General features: G+C 44.3%; 1 protein-coding gene across 4 annotated transcripts in view; it reads left to right on the top strand.

Moving 5' to 3' along the window:
* Ltbp1 (latent transforming growth factor beta binding protein 1) overlaps nt 1-18,580 on the top strand; it is a 379,031-nt gene that overhangs the window by 358,813 nt on the left and 1,638 nt on the right. For all 4 annotated transcript variants that reach the window (XM_013354050.2, XM_005367931.3, XM_005367930.3 and 1 more), the window contains 2 exons: nt 14,165-14,287; nt 18,113-18,262. In XM_013354050.2, the coding sequence (XP_013209504.2) occupies nt 14,165-14,287; nt 18,113-18,262 (273 nt within the window). The remainder of the gene's footprint in view (nt 1-14,164; nt 14,288-18,112; nt 18,263-18,580) is intronic.

Raw genomic sequence — 18,580 nt, 5'->3', positions numbered from 1 at the left:
TTCCCAAGTCCTCCCTCCCCGAGAACTCAAAGTGCATTTGAAATAAACGGTATTTAAAAGAGCATGAAAGTAAGAGTGAAGAATGAAAGCTGTAGCCTTTCGTGTCGTCGTGTGGTGCGCAAGTGCAAGCAAAGGGACAGGGCTTAGAGCGAGCAGTGAGTGTAAGGAACCACGTGCAGGTGCCATCGGTCTAGCCCCCAAGGGACACTGGCAGCAAGGTGGGGTCACGTATATTCAACTGGCTAATGACTTAAAGCCAGTCATTCTTGGCCAAGTAAAGTTAATTTTTGGAAAAGCATACTTATGAATTATTATACATATATATTGTATTGTTATCAAATGGAGATAAAAATCTTTCTGTGAGCGAGGAAAGACATGTTTGGACCCTAGATTCTATAGTACCCAGGAGTCACAATATTTGCAATTATGCTATTTAAGGAATTTTACTCCCGGTGAATAAATCGTTCAGAGAGCCAGTAGGAAGTTAACTGAACATAAGGTCTTGATAGAGTCCTTGCTTAAAACTTCGCATTTCAGGAGCTTGCTTAATGGGATAACTGTTGTGTTGGGAGAATGCCCCCTGTTGGTAGTCTGTTGTACTACAACATGCAAGCCCCTCTGAGGCACTCTCCAAAGCTCAGGTATTGTTCAGAACAGCTTTTGTTTCTATTAACGTCCCATTGGGAACACTAGTGGCACAAAAGAAATAAATTTCAATTATATTTCAATACCGATCAACAAATAGAGGTGTTGTCTTTCGGTATAACAATGAAACAATCTGGAGAAACAAATGTGTATCTATACCCGAGTCACCGAGTCTAGTCTGGGGAACTTGTCCATAGTGCTTGAGTGATGATAGTAAGCAAAACACAACTGCTCTGTAACCAGGGGAAATGGAATCAAATAGGCCCAGAGTTGACTGATGAGTTGTGCTATTTAAGTGCTATCTATACAGTGGGAAAGACGATGTAGGCATTTTCTAAATGAAGCTCCAGATCCTCATGGAGAACACCATCCAAGCCATATTTCAAACTTTTATTACATTCACTGATCGTGTGTGTGTGCGTATGTGTGTGCATGTGTATGCGTGTGTGTATGCTCGCGTGTGTGTGCGTATGTGTGTACGCGTGTGTGTGGATGTGTGTGCATGTGTGTGTTTGTGTGTGTGTGTATGTGTATTTGCGTGTGTGTGTGTACATCAATGTGTCCGTGTGTGTATGGAGGTCAGAGGACAACTAGCAGGGGTCAGTTTTCTCCTTTCTATCACGTCTTTCCTGGGTCATCAGGCTCGCCAGAAAACATCTTTACCTACTGAGCCATCTTGCCAGCTGTAAGCCATATTGTATCTAAAGGCATAGAACAACCTGGGAAAACTGTCCTTTGCATAATAAATTAAAAGGAAGAACATGTATAGCTGTGTTGATTACTGCTGATAAATCTAACACCTTTTCACTACTTGAATTTGCTTTTACTATACATATTGTAATATACACATGGTTTTTACTACATAAATATTATAATGCATATATGGATATAAATATAGTTATCTTAAATAAATAGAAATGTCTGTCTGAGACTTAAACTCAGAAAACAGGGACTAGGTACGGTTGTCACCTCTGTTTCCCCATGTAAGTTTTAAATGAATGATTGATAAATAGCACAAAGCCATGTGATGAATACAACGAGGATCCTGGTCAGTGTTATCTGATGCCTCCTATTTAGGTAGCCACTTCCTAAACAGAAAGTTTTTATAGGTTATTAAGTTTTATAAGTTATTCGTATGCCTGTTAATGCTAGCAAGAATTATTACATATAAGTTATATACCTCATGTGGGTGACAAGAAGAGAGATAATTTTTCTGAGATGAAATCGAAATTGTGTGTCATTTTCCTGGTTTCACCTTTAAATTAAATTTAAACTTTACATTTAAATTTAAGTCATACATTTCTTCCTTCATTTTGTTATTTATGAAACACATACTCTATGGTAGGCTGAAAGGTTTGCGACAAATTCACAATTTGTGTTTGGAATGTAAGATGCAATTGTTAACTGAGGTGCATAATCCCAAATATTCTCCTAAATATGCATGTGGTACGTTAACTATGCCAAAGTGTTGGAAATCTCCTAATTGTTAACCTAAGAAAATGCTTTTATATAGTTTCACCCAGCTAAAATAGTTTATAATCTGCCTTAGACATGACTGAGCCAGAGATTTCCACATCCACGCACCTCCCACCCTCCCAAAGCCTTCAGTGTAAGACGTTGCACAAGAGCCTTGAGGCGTGAAAGAAGACAGACATTTGACTTCCAGACGATGCTTTAAAAAATACTGTAACTGGACAATGGTTTTAAAAAGCCTTTCAGCCTTCATGGAGTAAAGGCTTTTCCAGGAAATATGTTCCCAGAGGGTGTTAATAACAGTCTTGGAGCATCCTACGTGGGAAGCGCAGCCGAGGGCCACCGCCTTTACTCAGGCGACCCAAATGCTGCTCGGGTTTGGAGATTGGTTCTTCTCATTGCGTTGGAGGAGTTCCTCCGATTGGCCTTTAGATGAAATTGGGATCTCTCTGCAAACTGATAGTCATTAATCCTGTGTTAGTGTGAAAGCATTTGTCCTTTTGATCCCAGATTCTGAGTGCTACGATTCAAGAAAAGTAGCGACAAACTGAATAGAATGGCGATTGACAAAACTAGACAGATAGCCCAAGCCTTCTAAACTGTGTGGTCTCCACACCTGTAGACAGAGTGTAGATGGCAATTTGGGAATATTCCAAGAAGGCAAGTGGTCCAGTTCTTCAGGGCTAAATTTTTGTGCCCATGAATTTTGTTTGCCATGTGGAATAGGCTGGCCTGTAGCTTTTATACTGTTTCTCACCAAAGAGATTGCCACATTTACTTAGAAAACTTCCTCTCACCCCTCCACAAAAGCAAAATAGTTTTCTCTCTACAAAGCAATGGTTGTGAAACAACATTCAAGAGTGAATTATGTTCATACCTCTATTTGGCACTGTTCCCTCCTGTGTGGATGGAACTGTGTGGATAGCAGTATCAGCACCTGCCTCAAGGGGGTACTCAGTCATTAGATGTGATACTGCATGGGTGGTCGGATAGTACCACAAGTGTCAAGTGATTATCATTAAATGCCGGTCCAGAAAATAGATTGAGCTAATGCCGATTCTATCCGGTTGCCTCGCTGGGCATGGCTGAGTGACTCTGAGAGGAGGTGAGCATCAGAAATAGTGCCAGGTACAAGGCTGTGTAGGAACTGTTCAGAGTGCCAGTGTTTAGAAACTAGTGTGTCCTCAATAGCACTGCACATCGGTGAAGAAGCTTTTCACACATTCCGCAGGCTCCAAAACTACAGCGTAAAGAGATGTGTGGTATGAGGGAGGTTTTGTCTGAAGAGGACTGTCTCAGGTTGCCTTTTGAATGAACGTTGGATGTACTCAACCTACAAATTTAAAAACCCAGACTTGATTATGTTACAGGATGTCATCCAAAACCAACTTCCTAGAAAATGCATTCATAGTTGGGCGGTGATGGTGCACACCTTTAATCCCAACACTTGGGAGGCAGAGGCAGGTGGATCTCTGTGAATTCAAGGCTAGTCTGGTCTACAGAGGGAGTTCTAGGACAGCCAGGGCTGTTACACAAACTCTGTCTTGAAAAAACAAATGAAAAAAAGGAAAAGGAAATAAATTGGTTTATATTTTCTTCTTATTTTCTGTCTCCAAGAAGACATTACATTTCCTGCTTTATCTAAGTTCTGACAGTGTCTTAACTCTTCCTTCATAAATGCTGTCCACTTGCTTTCTCTCGGGTCCTGAAAGGGCAGCCCACAGCTCTTAATGATTTTAAGATTTGTGTGTGGTGGCGCATGCTTTTAATCTCAGCACTTGGGAGGCAGAGGCAGGCAGATTTCTGTGAGTTCAAGGCCAGCCTGTCTTTGGAGCAAGTTTCAGGACAGCCAAGAAACCCTCTCTTGAAAAACCAATCAATCAGTCAATCAATCAATCAAATCATCTTAACATTTGAACAGCCTTATTAATATCAGAATGCAAGCTTAAATACAGAAGCTGAGGGTGTAGTTCAGGTGGTAGAGAGCTTGTCTACCAAGCACAAGGCCCTGTGTTTAATCCCTAGCACTACGTAAACCCAGCATGTTGGTGCATTCCTGTGATCTGAAAACTAGGCTGTAAAAGCAAGAGGACCTGAAGTTCAAGGTCATCCTCATCCTACATGAACAGTTCAGGGCAGGCCGGGAAGTGGTGGTGCAAGTCTTTAATATGGCAGGTGGATCTCTGTGAGCTCGAGGCCAGGCTGGTCTACAGTGCAAGTTCCAGGACAGGCTCCATAGTTACACAGAGAAACCCTGTCTCAGAAGAAAAAAAAATAGTTCAAGGCAGCCTGGTCTAGAGATCCTGTCTCAGAAACAAAGAGGTAATTTCAATTTCTAAATATGTTTAAATACCATTTATCCTCTTATTCAAATTCTTTTAACTCTCATTCAACCTAAGGCCCTAATTCTAAAACAAATACATTTCAAACTGAAATGACAAAGCTTGTCTGGGAGGCACTCTGTTACATGATTCTTTTCAACACAGTAGACATCCATAGTAGCCAGCGGCAGGAGAGAGCGCTTTGCTCTAAATAAAGCCTTAGTACAGGCCTTATTAACTGTATTGACTGTAGAATTGCCATTTTAGGCAACCCGAGGTCACTGGGTGGAGAAATTCAAGGTTGACTCAGGCAGTTTGGAGATCCGAGAGCCAAGGCACGAGGCAAGCGTGCTCTCCCAGTCACGTGTTCTTGTTGTCTCCATGTAAATAGGATCATGTGGCTGTCTTGTGTGCTGATGTTTATAATCAGTGGCTTCCACTGAGACAAACTCTATCCAGCTGCTTATGGTCCCCCGGGAACAAGGTCTCAACTGGAAAGGGGCCAGATGAACAGGAGCAAATGACAATGGGACCAGGTACGAACAGGGATGGTAGGTGAGAGGGAGATGCCGGAAGCAGCCTCCAGTGTGGGGTTTTAAAACTGTGCCCAGGGGATTGCATTAAAAGTAGAGAAGGAAGGCCCACTGGGGCTATGGTCATGTTGTAGCCATTTATTTAGAACATGTCAGTAGAGAAATAAACATGGTTTGCCTAAGAGTAAGGATTGTCTAAAAAGAACAGATCCTGATAGAGCAAGGGCGGAAGCCAGAGCACTGGAAATGTGGACCAATCAGCTGTGTTCTGAGCCTAGTTTTCCTGGAGTGTCAAGGGCCAGCTGGTCCCTGAGAAGCCAGCTAGAGAAGCCCCTCATTGTTGCTAGGTTCAGAGTGCCCCCCCCCGAATGCTGAAAAAGAACTGGTTGAAGTAGCTGGCCCAGTGTCCCCAACCACAGTCCCAGATCACTGATCACTGTGCGAGAGTTTGATCAGCAGAAGGTCACAGGCCACAGTGATGTGAGCACTTGTAAAACTTGAATATTTGGATGGCTAGGTTTGGTGGATGGGTGGGGCGGCCATTTAATCCATGCTTCCTTTCCCAGGGGCTACACTGCTTGCAGTGCCAGCAAAATATTGGCTACACTCATTAATCCTAAGCATTCAAGGGCGGGAGTCCCGCTAACGTCATATCCGAATCTAAGCTAGCAAGCCGAAGTAGGGAAATAAGGCACAGAGATGAAATAAGCCGTCACAGAGTCCAGCGCTTGGTTCTAGATGTAAGCAATCTGGTTGATCTCAAAAGTAACCGCTTCAGCTGCTTTGGCTTTCCATGTTGAAATCAGAGATGATAAGTCCAGGTTTCTACAAGTTTCCATTCGCTGCCAACTTGGGCTGAGAGGTTTATTCTGAGTAGGTTTGGCTTTCGAATATTTTATATACAAGTTGATGGATTTTCTTTCTTCCTTCTTTCCTCTTTCCTTTCTTTCTTCCTTCCTTCTTTCTTTCTTCCTTTTTTTCTTTCTTTCTCTTCCGGTTGAGATTTGCTCTAAAAATGACTAGGAGAATCCCACAGCCCCGGGCGAACTGGTCTTTGGGTTTTCAACTGAGAGACGGTTGCATTTATTTTTACCTCTTCTTAACAAACCTGTTGTAAGACGACTATGGTCAGAGCAGAGCCCCTGGCAACTGGCTTTGAAATGGTAACCTCTGGCTATCGCAGGCAAGCTTGAGAGATGAAGCAGAAGAAGGTTCATCTACTCTCCTTTCTGCAACAGACAGATTGTGTCCCTTGTAACTGGGGCAAGGTGCCTAGTAAAAGCTTAAAGAGCAGTTAGATTAGGGGCAGGGGGTTGAGGTGGGACTCTGCTAGACCTCTTGCCTAGCATGCTGGAGGTATTGATTTGATTCCCCAAACCACAGTTTTTAAAAACTAAACCTCATGTTCAGATGAATTTGCAGAGGATCGAGCCTAGGGAAGTCATTTTGTTCACCATCAATAGCCAATCTTTTATGAAAGGAGCAACTTTTAAGAAGAAAATGGAGCTTGGTAAGGAGGATTCCTGACACGTTGGCTCCTTTTTGATGTTCATCCCTGAGCCTCGAGTCTTAGGAACCAGCAGAGGGTTTGAGCAATTGTGTTGGCTGCACACGGCTCATCTTTGCAAGATGCCACTCCCTTGGTAACCTACGAGTCGCTAGCAGGTATGGGAAAGGAAGTCACTGCCAGTATGAACCCTGTTAGGATTGTCACTGATTGTAAATAGTCCTAGGGGAAGAGGAGAGTCGCTTTAGAGGGAGGAAAAGTAGCAACATACAAAGAAATTATAAAACAGCATCAGCGATCTTAAAATAAGTCCAGGTTCTTGCAAAGCAATGATGTCTTGTTTTCTGTAATTGAATGGGATACATCTTCACAAATAACCATGGAACCACTTAGTGTTCAGTAACAGTATGTGAGTTAGTCAGAAGGTGTTCTTATCCTTAAATATACATTTAGTTTCTCTTTCTAAATAACTTTTATTGCTTTATCAGGAAAGCAAAGCAAATGGACTCCTTATGGATGATATTTGTTTCTCGTTGGCTTTTTAGATTGTCCCTTCCAAGAGCAGGAAAGGGAAAATGAAAGACACTGCTTACCTGTCCTCACAGAGAAAGAAATAAAAGGAATGCATTGAAACCCCTCCCCCGTGCCCCCTTTACATTGTGAAGCCTTGCCTCTCCCCTCCCCCGTGCCCCCTTTACATTGTGAAGCTTTGCCTCTCCTCTCCTGTCAGAGGTAACCCCACTCCTTGTCTCTCTTGAGACTGCCTGAAAGTAAACCAGACTGGTGTCTTTCCAAAGCCCTAGTGACTAAGAAGTGGGAGAAGCCTTCCATTAAGTTCTCTGTAAGGAATTCCTGTCAGCGGTCCCTATTCTCAGGCTTCCCCGTGTGGCTTAGCTTAATGCTATTACAAGAACATAAACATTTGAATCCGAGTTTTAGAACACAAAGGGGGCCTTCGTTTTTGAAAAAAAAAGTTATTGATTTAGTAGTAGTATTGCTTTTGTAGCCAACCATCTTTTCTGTCAGCTAGTCTGGCTAGCTAGCAGCCATCTGATGGGAAACACTGGGAGTGGCTGCATTCGAAGGGTGACCTTAGGGGAAGGCTTGATTGGTGTATGGCTGTGAGTTTCCTCAAAGTGCTATGGCTTACAGGAGTCCCATGGAATATAAACCCTGCCAAGACTTTGGACTTCATTACTTCCCTGTCCTCGACAAGTACAATTTAATTGAACATTAAGCAATTTGATCTCTTTCACCTAATAAATCGAGCAAATTCAATAAACATAAATCCCGCTAATGATAGAGCTGACCCCGGCGGAGCTGAGCTCATCGACGTTCACGGTTATGACTCTCCATGGAGTTTGCACCACAGACGCTTGTAGCTGAACAAAGCGCTTACCTGATGCTCGTGGTCTGGGGAGTGCATGGAGCAATTTTCCTAGGGTGTCAGAAAAGAGCAGCTGCAAGCAGAACATGGCTTGGCGGATAGAGCACACCCCAAGCCCTCTGCTGGTCTTAGGCCTGCTGTTCTAGAAACTGTGGTGTTCTGGTCAGACACAAAGGAGTCCTAATTACAGTTTTTCCTTAGGTGGTTCTGAGATCTCGGTGAAACTACACGCAGAAGATGCTGTGTGTGGTTCACCAGAGCTCCAGGGCACATGGTTGCTCATTTTCTTTATCCACATGCTCTCTGCAGTAGACAGGGGGTGTGTCCTTCAGTGTTAACTTATTGCCTCCTTGCTTGTCTGGTTGTTTAGTTGGTTTGTTTTGACTTTGGTGCAGAGCCCAGGGTGGTCTCGAACTCTTGATCCTCTTGCCTTTGCCTCTAGAGGGCTGGGATGATAGGCATGCTCTTTCACACCCGAGTTAGAGGCTGTTTCCTGTCTATGGTACCTGCCCCTCAGAGTCAGCTTTTCTCTTCTTCTTTTGCTGCACAGGATGAAATGTAAGTTTTCCCTTTTTCCTTCTTTTCTTCTAAATGCCACCCTGCCCATGTGACTCTCACCCAGTTCAAGCTACCCTCAGGCTCTAGTTGTATAAATGAAAGAAGCAACGAGTGAATCACTTGAATATAGCTAAAACAGAGTGGCCTGAGTCTTATTCTACAGAAGGGGGGAACTGAAATTCAAGGAAGCGGGTCCAGACCAGCACCTATGAAGAAAGGAAATCCAAGTGTATTGAGGCTGTGGACTCTAGTTCTTTTATTTGGTGTGCATGTGTGTGTGTCCGCTGTATTATCTCTGTGTGGGTGTGGTTGTTATGGTGTGTGCTATTCTGGGGGGGGGGGTGAATGGTTGTGTCCACTGTATCTGTGTGTGGATGTGGTTTGTGCGATTCTGTGTTTGCATGTCCATGTGGGGGTGTGTCCGCTGTATCTGTGTGTGGGTGTGTCCGCTGTATCTGTGTGTGGGTGTGATTGTTTTGGTGTGTGAAATTCTATGTTTATATGTGCGTGTGTGTGGGGGGGGTGTCTAATTTGCTATCACAGTTTCATGCTTTTTAACTTCCTGGAAGCAGGCTAGCTCCCTGTTCATCTCTGGGCAAGCATTTATTCTCTGAAAAAGACAGACATACAATGCAGGACAGTTCTTACCCCTACCCGCTAAGTCTTTTCTGTCCCCTTCCTTCACCAGCACAGCTCAGAAAAGTCTAAAATGATCAGTTGAAGAAACGTTATAGCCTTTGCCACTGCAGTTAAGGGAAAGTTTCCATCGCACTGAGGCTAAGCAGCCACTGTGGGAAATGCCCGCTTCCTAAACATCATCATTGATTAATAATGGCTTTTTAAACCTGTAAGGAAAAAAAACACCTGGCAGAGAAATCGGAATGAAATGTGACCCCTAACTTCCTCCAGAAGACCTGGGCCTTGCTCTTCTCACATAGACACAGTTTAAATTTCATTGCTCAAAATGTTCAGTCCCAGCATGTGGAAACTCAAATCCAGCCGCTGCTTTCTTTCTAAAAGCTAGAGTTAGTCTGCCTCGGACAAGGGAAACTTTACCTCCTGGTTTCTCGGATGCCAGAGTGGCGCTGTGACATGTGACTGTCCAGAGCAGCCCCACAGATGTGTCTGTCATCAGGCATGGGGCTTTCCTGCCAGGGTGCAGTAATATGCTTCCCATTGCTTCTGACAGCGGGGTTCCAGACCAACAGGCTCCAGGGGAGTACTTTAAAAAAAATTTATTTTTTCATTTGAAGTGGAAATCAAAACAGTACCATCTGCCGTGTGAATCTGTTGTGCCAGGAAAATTACTGTGACCAATGGCCTGGATCTGTTTAGACCACTTAGTTGTGGTGTCCCATGCCACCCCATGTGTCCCTTCCATTGCTTTGATCTAGGGCTGAGCATTTGTTTTCAGGGAGGTGGGGACTGCGTGAGGGGAGAGCCGTTGAGGTGTTAATATTTCCATTTGCTATTTATTTCACATTTCTCTTTGGCTAAATCCCCAGATGGAAACATTCGGCGGGGTTGTGTGGGGGGGGGGGCTCAGAAAGGAGGGCCTCAGAATCTGCTAAGGGAACCAACCATGGTTCTGCACTTAGCACCTGACACTAGATGATTAATTGTTGCTCGTGTGCATGAGAAGAGGAAGTTTGGAAAGCAGAGACGTTAAGGACAGAGTTTGCTGTGCTTGCGCCCAGAGTGAGCTGCAAGGAGAGGAGCCGAGGTTCTCCTGGCTTCTTCTGGGAAGCCGCCATGGTTTTGCTATTGGTCTCTGTACTGCAGCCAGCCAATTCACCCACGTCCCCTAAGCTAGACCCTGGAAGTGACTCAGACCTAGGAATGACCACACCTCCAAGCTAGAGTGTCCCCCCACTCGGGGCTTGGGATGCTCATGGGCCAGAACATGCCAGAGATTCGCCTATACTCTGATCCCAAAGATGACCTCTTACCCATGCCTCATTGTAATGTTCTGAACTAGCTCTCATGCAGCCAGGCTTGTTGCATGGTGAGATCGGCGACTCTAATATAAAGTTCTGTAGTTCGTAATCTGTCACATGTAAACACATTTGCCAAGGCAATTATCCAACTTCTGCCTTGTTAGAGAGTGTTCATGAATGTTTTTTCTCTGCCCAGTTTCCTCCACCTATATTAAATTCTCCAGAAACCTCAAAAGGGAAGCAACAAATGCCTGGAATTTGCTCTTCCATCCTTCCAATTTACTGCAGCCCTCTTTGCCCATAGATCACCCTCGGTTCAGACATTCAGATTTCTGTGTCACTTTCAATTGTCTCTTTGAATTGCTAGCTGTTTCCAGGCCTTCCATACAGGTTTCTGTATTTCTCTTAAGAGAAAGAAAAAAAAAGAATAACTTCCATATTCTTAGAAAACCAAACTTTATGAACCAATCTGTAACACTATCTCATTTTTCATATGCGACTAACATATGAAGATAAGAAGATAAAATTTACCTCTCTGGAGGGGCTGGAGGGATGGCTCCAAGATTAAGAGCACTGGCTGCTCTTCCAGAGGACCCAGGTTCAATTCCCAGCACTCATACAGTGGCTCATAGCCACCTGTAACTCCTGCTCCAGGGAATCTGATATCCTCTTCCGACCTCTACAGGGACTAGGCCCACATATAACAAGCAGATATACATGCAGGTAAAGAATTCATACAATTTGTGTGACAGATATAGAAACTGAGACTTGCCCAAAATTGCTAACTAGGAAAATAAGCGGCACAATGAACATTCCAGCTCTGGTTTCTGCCTCCAAAGCCCACGTTCTTTCCATTCTCACCTTATCTTTGACCCTGGCCAAGAACCAGAGAGGGGCATGATCAGAGGGCGGGAGAGATGGCATACATGGATTAGGAATGGACCTGTCCTTGTTCCCTGTCCTGTGTTGGGCTGAGGTGCAAATCTTCTGCTACGAGACGGAACATGCGACCTAGAAGTAATGTTTTGGTGTCTGATCAAAACTGTCTTGAAGCTTAGCATGCGTGTTAACGACAGTGAGCTGTGAAGGACAGTGGACCCTAGAGTGCCGCGTGGCCATGCGTGGCAGGAGAAGGGAAGAGAAGATCAGGCAGGTCTCAAGACTACCGATCCCTATCTCTCTCCACCTTGGGTCAAGTCTGGAAACTTCTTTAGGAAACTCTTAGCTGTGTCTGGCCACAATTTACTTTCTCTGCTCTGTCCTTAAAATTAATCCAAACTATTTTTTTCCCATAACCTAATTTGTGTACATCTGCGTAGCTGTTGTTCAAGCGCGGCTCTTCCAGGCAGCTGGTTTTGGACACTGTCCTTCATTTTCAATTCCACTTGATGTCTCTCCTTTGACCCTGAGAGGGGCAAACACTTGCAACCGACAGTCACCTCATTGCCTTGGTGGAAGAGAGCCCAGGAGTGAAGCCAAGCAGCACCGGCCAGGCCTCTCTGTGTCACTTGACATCCTTGGACCTCAAGTCTCAGTGAGGCTCCCTAACAGCTGACAGATGCCTCTGGGGAGCGCTCTCTACCGTCTCTGGATTGTGTCTTCCAAACTGAGTATTATGGGATTCACTTTCACTATCCACCCTTGATCGCGCTATGGCTTGGCTATAAAATATTGAAAGACATTTCCTCTTCTAGATGTACAGCAAATATATATATATATTTATATATAAACTTTAGAAAAGTCAGGAGGGATGACCTCAGCTCTTAAAACTTGTAAACATTTGAACAATTGTGCTCTCAAAGGGAAGGCCCCTGGTGCCTTTTCATACGTTCAGTAGAGCTGACAACAGTTGTGTTCTGTTTGAAGCTGGGGTTCTGTTTGTTTGTTTGTTTGTTTTGTTGTTGTTGCTGTTGTCGTTGTTTGAGTCAAGAGTCTTATTCCTGGCTCTGTTATTTCCTTAAAGAAATCAACATTTCATCTCATAGCATGGCTCATGCAAAATGTTGGGAACATCTGGGGTCTGAATGTTGTTTCTGGAATATTTGTGCAAGAGGTGAGGGGTTGGGGCAGTGGGACTCCTCCCCTGCACCCTCCCATGGCGCAGTGGGTTTGGAGGCTTTACTGTTCCCTGGTGCTAGTCGCAGTGTGAGTTTAGACTCTTCACCCTCTGTACAGGGCTGGAAGCAAGCTTTTACAGGGCACACCAGCTATTTCCTTAGAGTTAGACATTTGGAGCGAGGGGGGGAAAGAATGACTGTGTGTAAGAGACAGCGTACGTTCATGGAGGTCAGAGGACAACTCGTAGGAGTCTCTGCTCCTCTTCCTCCATGTGGGTCCCAGAAGTTAACTTAGGTCCTCAGGCTTGGTGGCAAGCACCTGTGGTAACTGAGCCTTCTTGCTGGACGCGCTGTTTTTCTTTAATTGTGCACAGGAGGAAGCAAACTAGAAGCCTTCTGGGAAGTGTTGCCTTGGGTGACTGTGGCGAGGGTGGAAGTCCAGTCCCAGAGCCTAGTACCTGGCTGCCCCTAGATAGCATCCTGGCAGAATAATTGACCTCTAGGAAACTCGGACTTTTCACCAACTGCTAGTTATTATATTTGGAAAATGCATTTTCTGTAATTCATGCATTCGGCACATGAAACACTTCTCTCCAGATTTTCCAAACAACCGCTCTTAAGTGTAGGAAAGAGCCTGACATCACATCACGGCATGCATTTAAATCGCAGAGCCCCCTGGGAGTGGAGAACCACGATTCCAGGGCTTGGCTGGGGAGTGGAGGTTAGGAATCCAAGCATTCGGGGCTGGTCCAGTTTGGAATGGGGATGTGACTCCGGGGAAATGGCAACTGACTAAGGCCCAGTATTCTAGAAAAGCTGCAGGGGACTGCCCTTGAAGAAAGCTCTGTACCCTGCTTACTGACTTTAGGTCTGGGGCAGCTGGGCACCAGCTGAGATGTGACCTCTCCCTACTTTTGTGTCTGTATCAGTAAAATTCGGATGAGAACAAAACCTGTCAGAGTGGCAAATGCTCTGGTGAACTGGGTGTTGATTAAATGCTTGCAGCAGCACGTGACGGAGCAAGCAATGTGCAATCGGGTGTTTCTTATTGCTTTGCTCACTCTCGCTGTGATGTCCGTCATGTTGTAATCATATTCATAGGGCCTGGAATTACACAGTGTCTGACAGTCAGAGGAACAACTGGTCAAGCTGAGACTTCGCGGACGCTCTTGTATCGTGTTATGAACACCTGTGATTTGCTTTTCCTTTTTCTTATGGACATGAGGGGTTTTTTTTCTTCACTTACTGCATGGACTATTCTATTTCTTAGATTTTTATAATAATACATATTAAGATTGGATAAGCTTCCCTTCCAAGAAGCCTGCTGATTCATTCTAATATGAATTCATTCTTTCCCTGCCCCTTCTTCTCCTTCTCTGTTTCTCTTTGCCTCCCTGTCTCTCTCTTTTCCCTATCTCTCCCCCTTTCCCCTTATGTGTCTGTCTGTCTGTCTCCACCCCCCCCCCCGCATTTCTCTCCCCTTCTGTTTCTGTCTGTCTGTCTGTCTCTCTGTATGTTTTCTAGGATGGGTTTTACCAGCTCTTTCAGGCAATTGTTTGAGAACCTTATCTACACTCTATCCTAATATTCAGTGTGTGCTTGTGCTCGGCTCCCACAGAGGAACTCCCACGCACATTCCAGATGCTTCTGGATGGTGTGAGTGATGTCAGGCTCACTGCTCTGAGATGTGATGGTTTTGTGTGTATGTGTGTCTAATGTAACCCAACAATGTCCTTTCCCTCTCAGATGACTACGCACAGCTGTGCAACATCCCCGTGACGGGGCGACGGCGGCCATATGGACGGGATGCGTTGGTGGACTTCAGTGAACAGTATGGCCCCGAGACAGACCCTTACTTCATTCAGGACCGTAAGCACAGTTATTCAGTCATGTTAAGTTAAGCTGTGGATCAAGATTACTGAGTGTTTTCAAAATATGATCCCTGGGAAATTGTTCCTAATGCAGATCTATGGGTCTTGGTATAAACCTACTCATCAGAATATCGGGGTAGGGCCAGAAGGCTGGGTTTATAATCCCCTTGAGTTACAGAGCCTGCTGCTTTAGCTAGGAATCACCAGATTCCAATATGAGTATTGCAGGGGATGGGGATAGTTGTCTTTATTTTCTTTAAAGTAATGAAAATGATCTTATTGTTATAACTGCTATAGCTCAATCATTTCTTTTTATATTAAGTCATGGTCTAGTTCCATTTCCCTATAAGGAAATGACAAATGTCCACCATGCCAAGTTGATCTTTATTTTAGAGTGGGTGGTCCAAAAAATAAAACCTTTTTGGTCAGAAATGATCTTCAGAATCTACTTGTGAGGGGATTTATTAAGTAAGAAGTGATGTGTGCCAGCTTTTTCTGGATTTGTGAGCAGAGCTTTCAAGGGGGAAGGCAGGAATGAAAATAATGCCCCCTCTAGAAAGGAAGTACCCCACAGCCTACGGGGACAGAGAGTCCTGTGTGAGGAAAGGAAACACAAACTGTGTTTCCATGGGAGAGACATCTGTGCTTTCAAACTGGGAAGAGTGAGGTCTGGAAATGCAGCCATTCAGAATGAAAGATGGTGGCTGGCTTGATGAGTAGATGCTAAACCGCCTCATAACAGAGATTCAGGGACCATCCCCATCTCACAAGGGATGCTCCTCCCTTGAGCAGCTGTACCACATTTTCACACACTGGGTCCTTGTGGACCATAGAGTTTGGAGTTAGGGCTTTAGAGGTGCTTCAGAGTCGCAACATACTAAAGTCTTTTCTCGGGTGGGGGTGGGAGGATGTTGTCACCAACTGGGAGTACCACCTAGAACTTTGTAGTTGCATTTGAGATTATTTCCACAGAGTCAAAAGGTTTTTTTTTTTCCTTTTTCTCTTACATACAGTTAGGGAGGCAGACACTCTTTTCTCCTTCTGTTCTTATGTGAGCTCTTTGGTTGACTCTAAGGATTGTATCTAAGGATACAATAGTATAAGTGCTGATGGGAAAACAAAGTTTAATTGCATTTCCACACACGTTATGTGTTTAATTACGATTCACAACACAAGAGCATACTGCTTTGAGGCTTCTAGACAGTGAGCAGTAAATTTATGAATGAAGGACAACACAGGCACATCTGATATCGCTATAGGATGGTGAGTTCTGTCGATCCCCCCAAGAGACTTACCACTGTGGCGGGGCACCTAGAAGTTAGTGGAAGGTGAAAGTTACTTCCAAGAATTTGTTTACTCAGGTTTCTGCTGTCCCAGCTCCCATCCTCCCTGACCAAGTCTGCTTTCCAGCTTAGTATGTGAAGACCTTCCCTCCTTGAAGAATCACTGTGGTTTGGGAGGAAGTGGAAAGGACAAGCAGAGTAGCATGTTCAGAAGTAAACAGTTTCTCAGTGACTTCGTCTTGAGAGAATCAGTACATGCCAGTTAGGGACAATTCTGAGATGACACCCTTGACTCCTTCACAGGATGCTGTGTTTTGATCATCCTGCAGAACGCAGAATGTTATGATTCTGCCATTCCACATACCTATACGGCCCCTTTCCAAGGTCAAGAATAATACAGGGTTCTAGACAGTTCCTGCTGTCCTTTCCCAGGCCTTCCCAAGGATAGCTACTGTCCCCTTCCTAACTCTTGTGCTTAGTAGCCATGATTTCTTACTAACAAGACCTGATCCTGAGCCACTTCATGAAATGGGACTGAATACAGCCACAACCCCAGGACTATGTGCTTGTATGCACATCTCAGTGAGGGCTGGAGATCAGTAAACCTTCTTCTTAAAAAGAACAGGGGAGAAATAGCCAGATCCAAAAAAAGTCCACAAATCCAGAAATAACAGGTAAGTCTGGAAGAGACCCTGAAACTCACACACTCGTGTGTGTCACCTTTGCCACAGTACTGTTCACATTCTAGGACTTTGCATGCGGACTATCCTGAACTCCCCTTCAGTGCCAACGTGCATCAAAAGCCCCTTTTCAGTTCACAGATATCAACATACATGTTGGTGTCACACATAGGGAGTTGTCATGTGGGCTTTGACCTCCGGTTTTGATTCCACAATGGCCTTTGAACAGTCTGCATGTGAGAAACATCTCCCCAGTGCCCCCTGCTCTCTGACTGGTAGGTAGCAAGGACTCCTGGCTCTGCCACAGAAAGAACCACACTGAGTAGCCAGGAACGGAAGAGGAGCTAAGTGAGAGTTCTCATCACCTTCATGGTGTGTGGTCTCCGTTATCTTCAGTTTGAGCAGCATTCCCCAAACTGGAATTCATTAGTGCGGTAGCCACTCTCTGAAAGACTAGCTGTGGTAATGTTTTAGACTTCCCAGGCCACACGGCCTCTGTTGTAGCCACTCAACTCCACCATGGCATCACATAAATGGCCACAGAGGCCATGAGCATGGGTGCTGGATGGAGTTGCGTTCATTTACCTAAATAGATACCAGGTCAGATTTGGGTCAGGACCTGCCCACCTGGTTTGGAGTCCTGAAGGTGTGTTGTAGGAGGCCTCGAGTTCCACTGTTAATGGCACATTTTAATTCCTGCAATAAAATGTAACCTTCCTACTGGGGACCGTGAAATCCTTTTGCTGTCGTTGAAATGATTTGCTGTGATATACTGGGTTTGAAGACTTCAATCAAGATTTAATTTTTTGTTTCTGTACTTCTCAGATCAACTTTATGTGTCTGCTATTTCTTCACGGCCCGTTTCTTTCCCTCTTTAGATTTTGGGCAGGGGCACTCATGGATGCATTAATTTTTTTTTTTAGAGAGTGCCTATGCAAATTAAGAGCTTCTGGCCCTGCATAGCAACAACATTTTGCTGCCCCCTGCAGTCCCATTGGAGAATTACCTCAGAGGCCCTGTAACGCTCAAGGTTCTGCTGTAGTTTCTTTAAAGCCCCTTTGTGCTCAGAAGGTGACCCATGACAGTGTACTTACTTAGGCCATTACGTTACTTATAGTTACAAATTCCTTCTCTAGGAGGATAGCTCAACACTTTCATGGTTGGTCACGTTGTTTTTAGGTTGTTAAAACGTCTAATGTATAAAATGAGTCAAACAAGAGTGTCTTTCTTTAGTCCTTTATTAAAGCCTTTTGGCTTCCTAAACACAAGTATAATGTGCTTTCCTGTTTATCAAGATGCTTTGAATCACTTCCATGCCCTCCATCCTGTGGGCCTTTGTAGAAGCCAGAGAAAACAGACCCCAGGGCACAGCCAGCCTGGCTCTGCTTTGTTTCTGCAACACCCATTGCGCATCCTCAAACTTTAAAAATGCCTGCCGAACACTGCTTAGGAATTCCACTGATCCCACCCCTAAAAGCTTCCTGACATCTGCCCCACCGAAATTTCACGTTAACACATTAAAAAATCCCACATTTCCCAATTGGAAAGAAAAACTCAAACCCATGCTTTTTTTTCCCCCCTCAAAACTTAAACTCATTTTTATTTTCTACATTATGTGATTTTAGGATAAAGCATTCAAATTAAAAAAGCGGGCTGGCTCATGCAAAATTTTGAATTGTTTTATACTTAATAATGGGTATAGGTATACTTGGTAGTAAATTCTAAAGCTAATGGTAAGGCATCTAAAGCAAATATATATATATATAACTAGATACATAATAATAATAACAGTAATAATGTGATTTTCTATAGGGAATGACGGTGACACTTCTAACCTGGCCCCTGCCTTGTCCTTTGCAGGTATTTTAAATAGTTTTGAGGAATTACAGGCAGAAGAATGTGGCATTCTCAATGGCTGTGAAAATGGTCGCTGTGTGAGGGTCCAGGAAGGTTATACCTGTGACTGCTTTGATGGGTATCATTTGGACATGGCCAAGATGACCTGCGTCGGTAAGAATGAGGGTGTCTGATAGAAGGCTTTCCCCCTAGTGTCCCCTGTGACCAGCTCTGACCAGCTGAATGTGGTTCAGATAGACAGGTGGGGGCTGTAGTTTGGGAACATGAAAAAAGTTCTAGAAATATGCATTAGGTATAATTATTCTTCATGTTACAGAACTATAAACAAAAATAGTTAAGACAGTCAATGGTGTATTCTGTATTTTTATTTTTGAGACAGGATTTCTTTGTGTACCTTTGACTCTCCTGGAACTAGCTCTTGTAGACCAGGCTGGCCTCGAACTCACAGAGATCCACCTGCCTCTGCCTCCC

Source organism: Microtus ochrogaster, unplaced genomic scaffold, assembly GCF_000317375.1.
Source record: "Microtus ochrogaster isolate Prairie Vole_2 unplaced genomic scaffold, MicOch1.0 UNK26, whole genome shotgun sequence".
Lineage (NCBI taxonomy): Eukaryota > Metazoa > Chordata > Mammalia > Rodentia > Cricetidae > Microtus > Microtus ochrogaster.
Note: the sequence above shows the minus strand (reverse complement) of the source record. Positions and strands in the feature narration are given on the sequence as shown.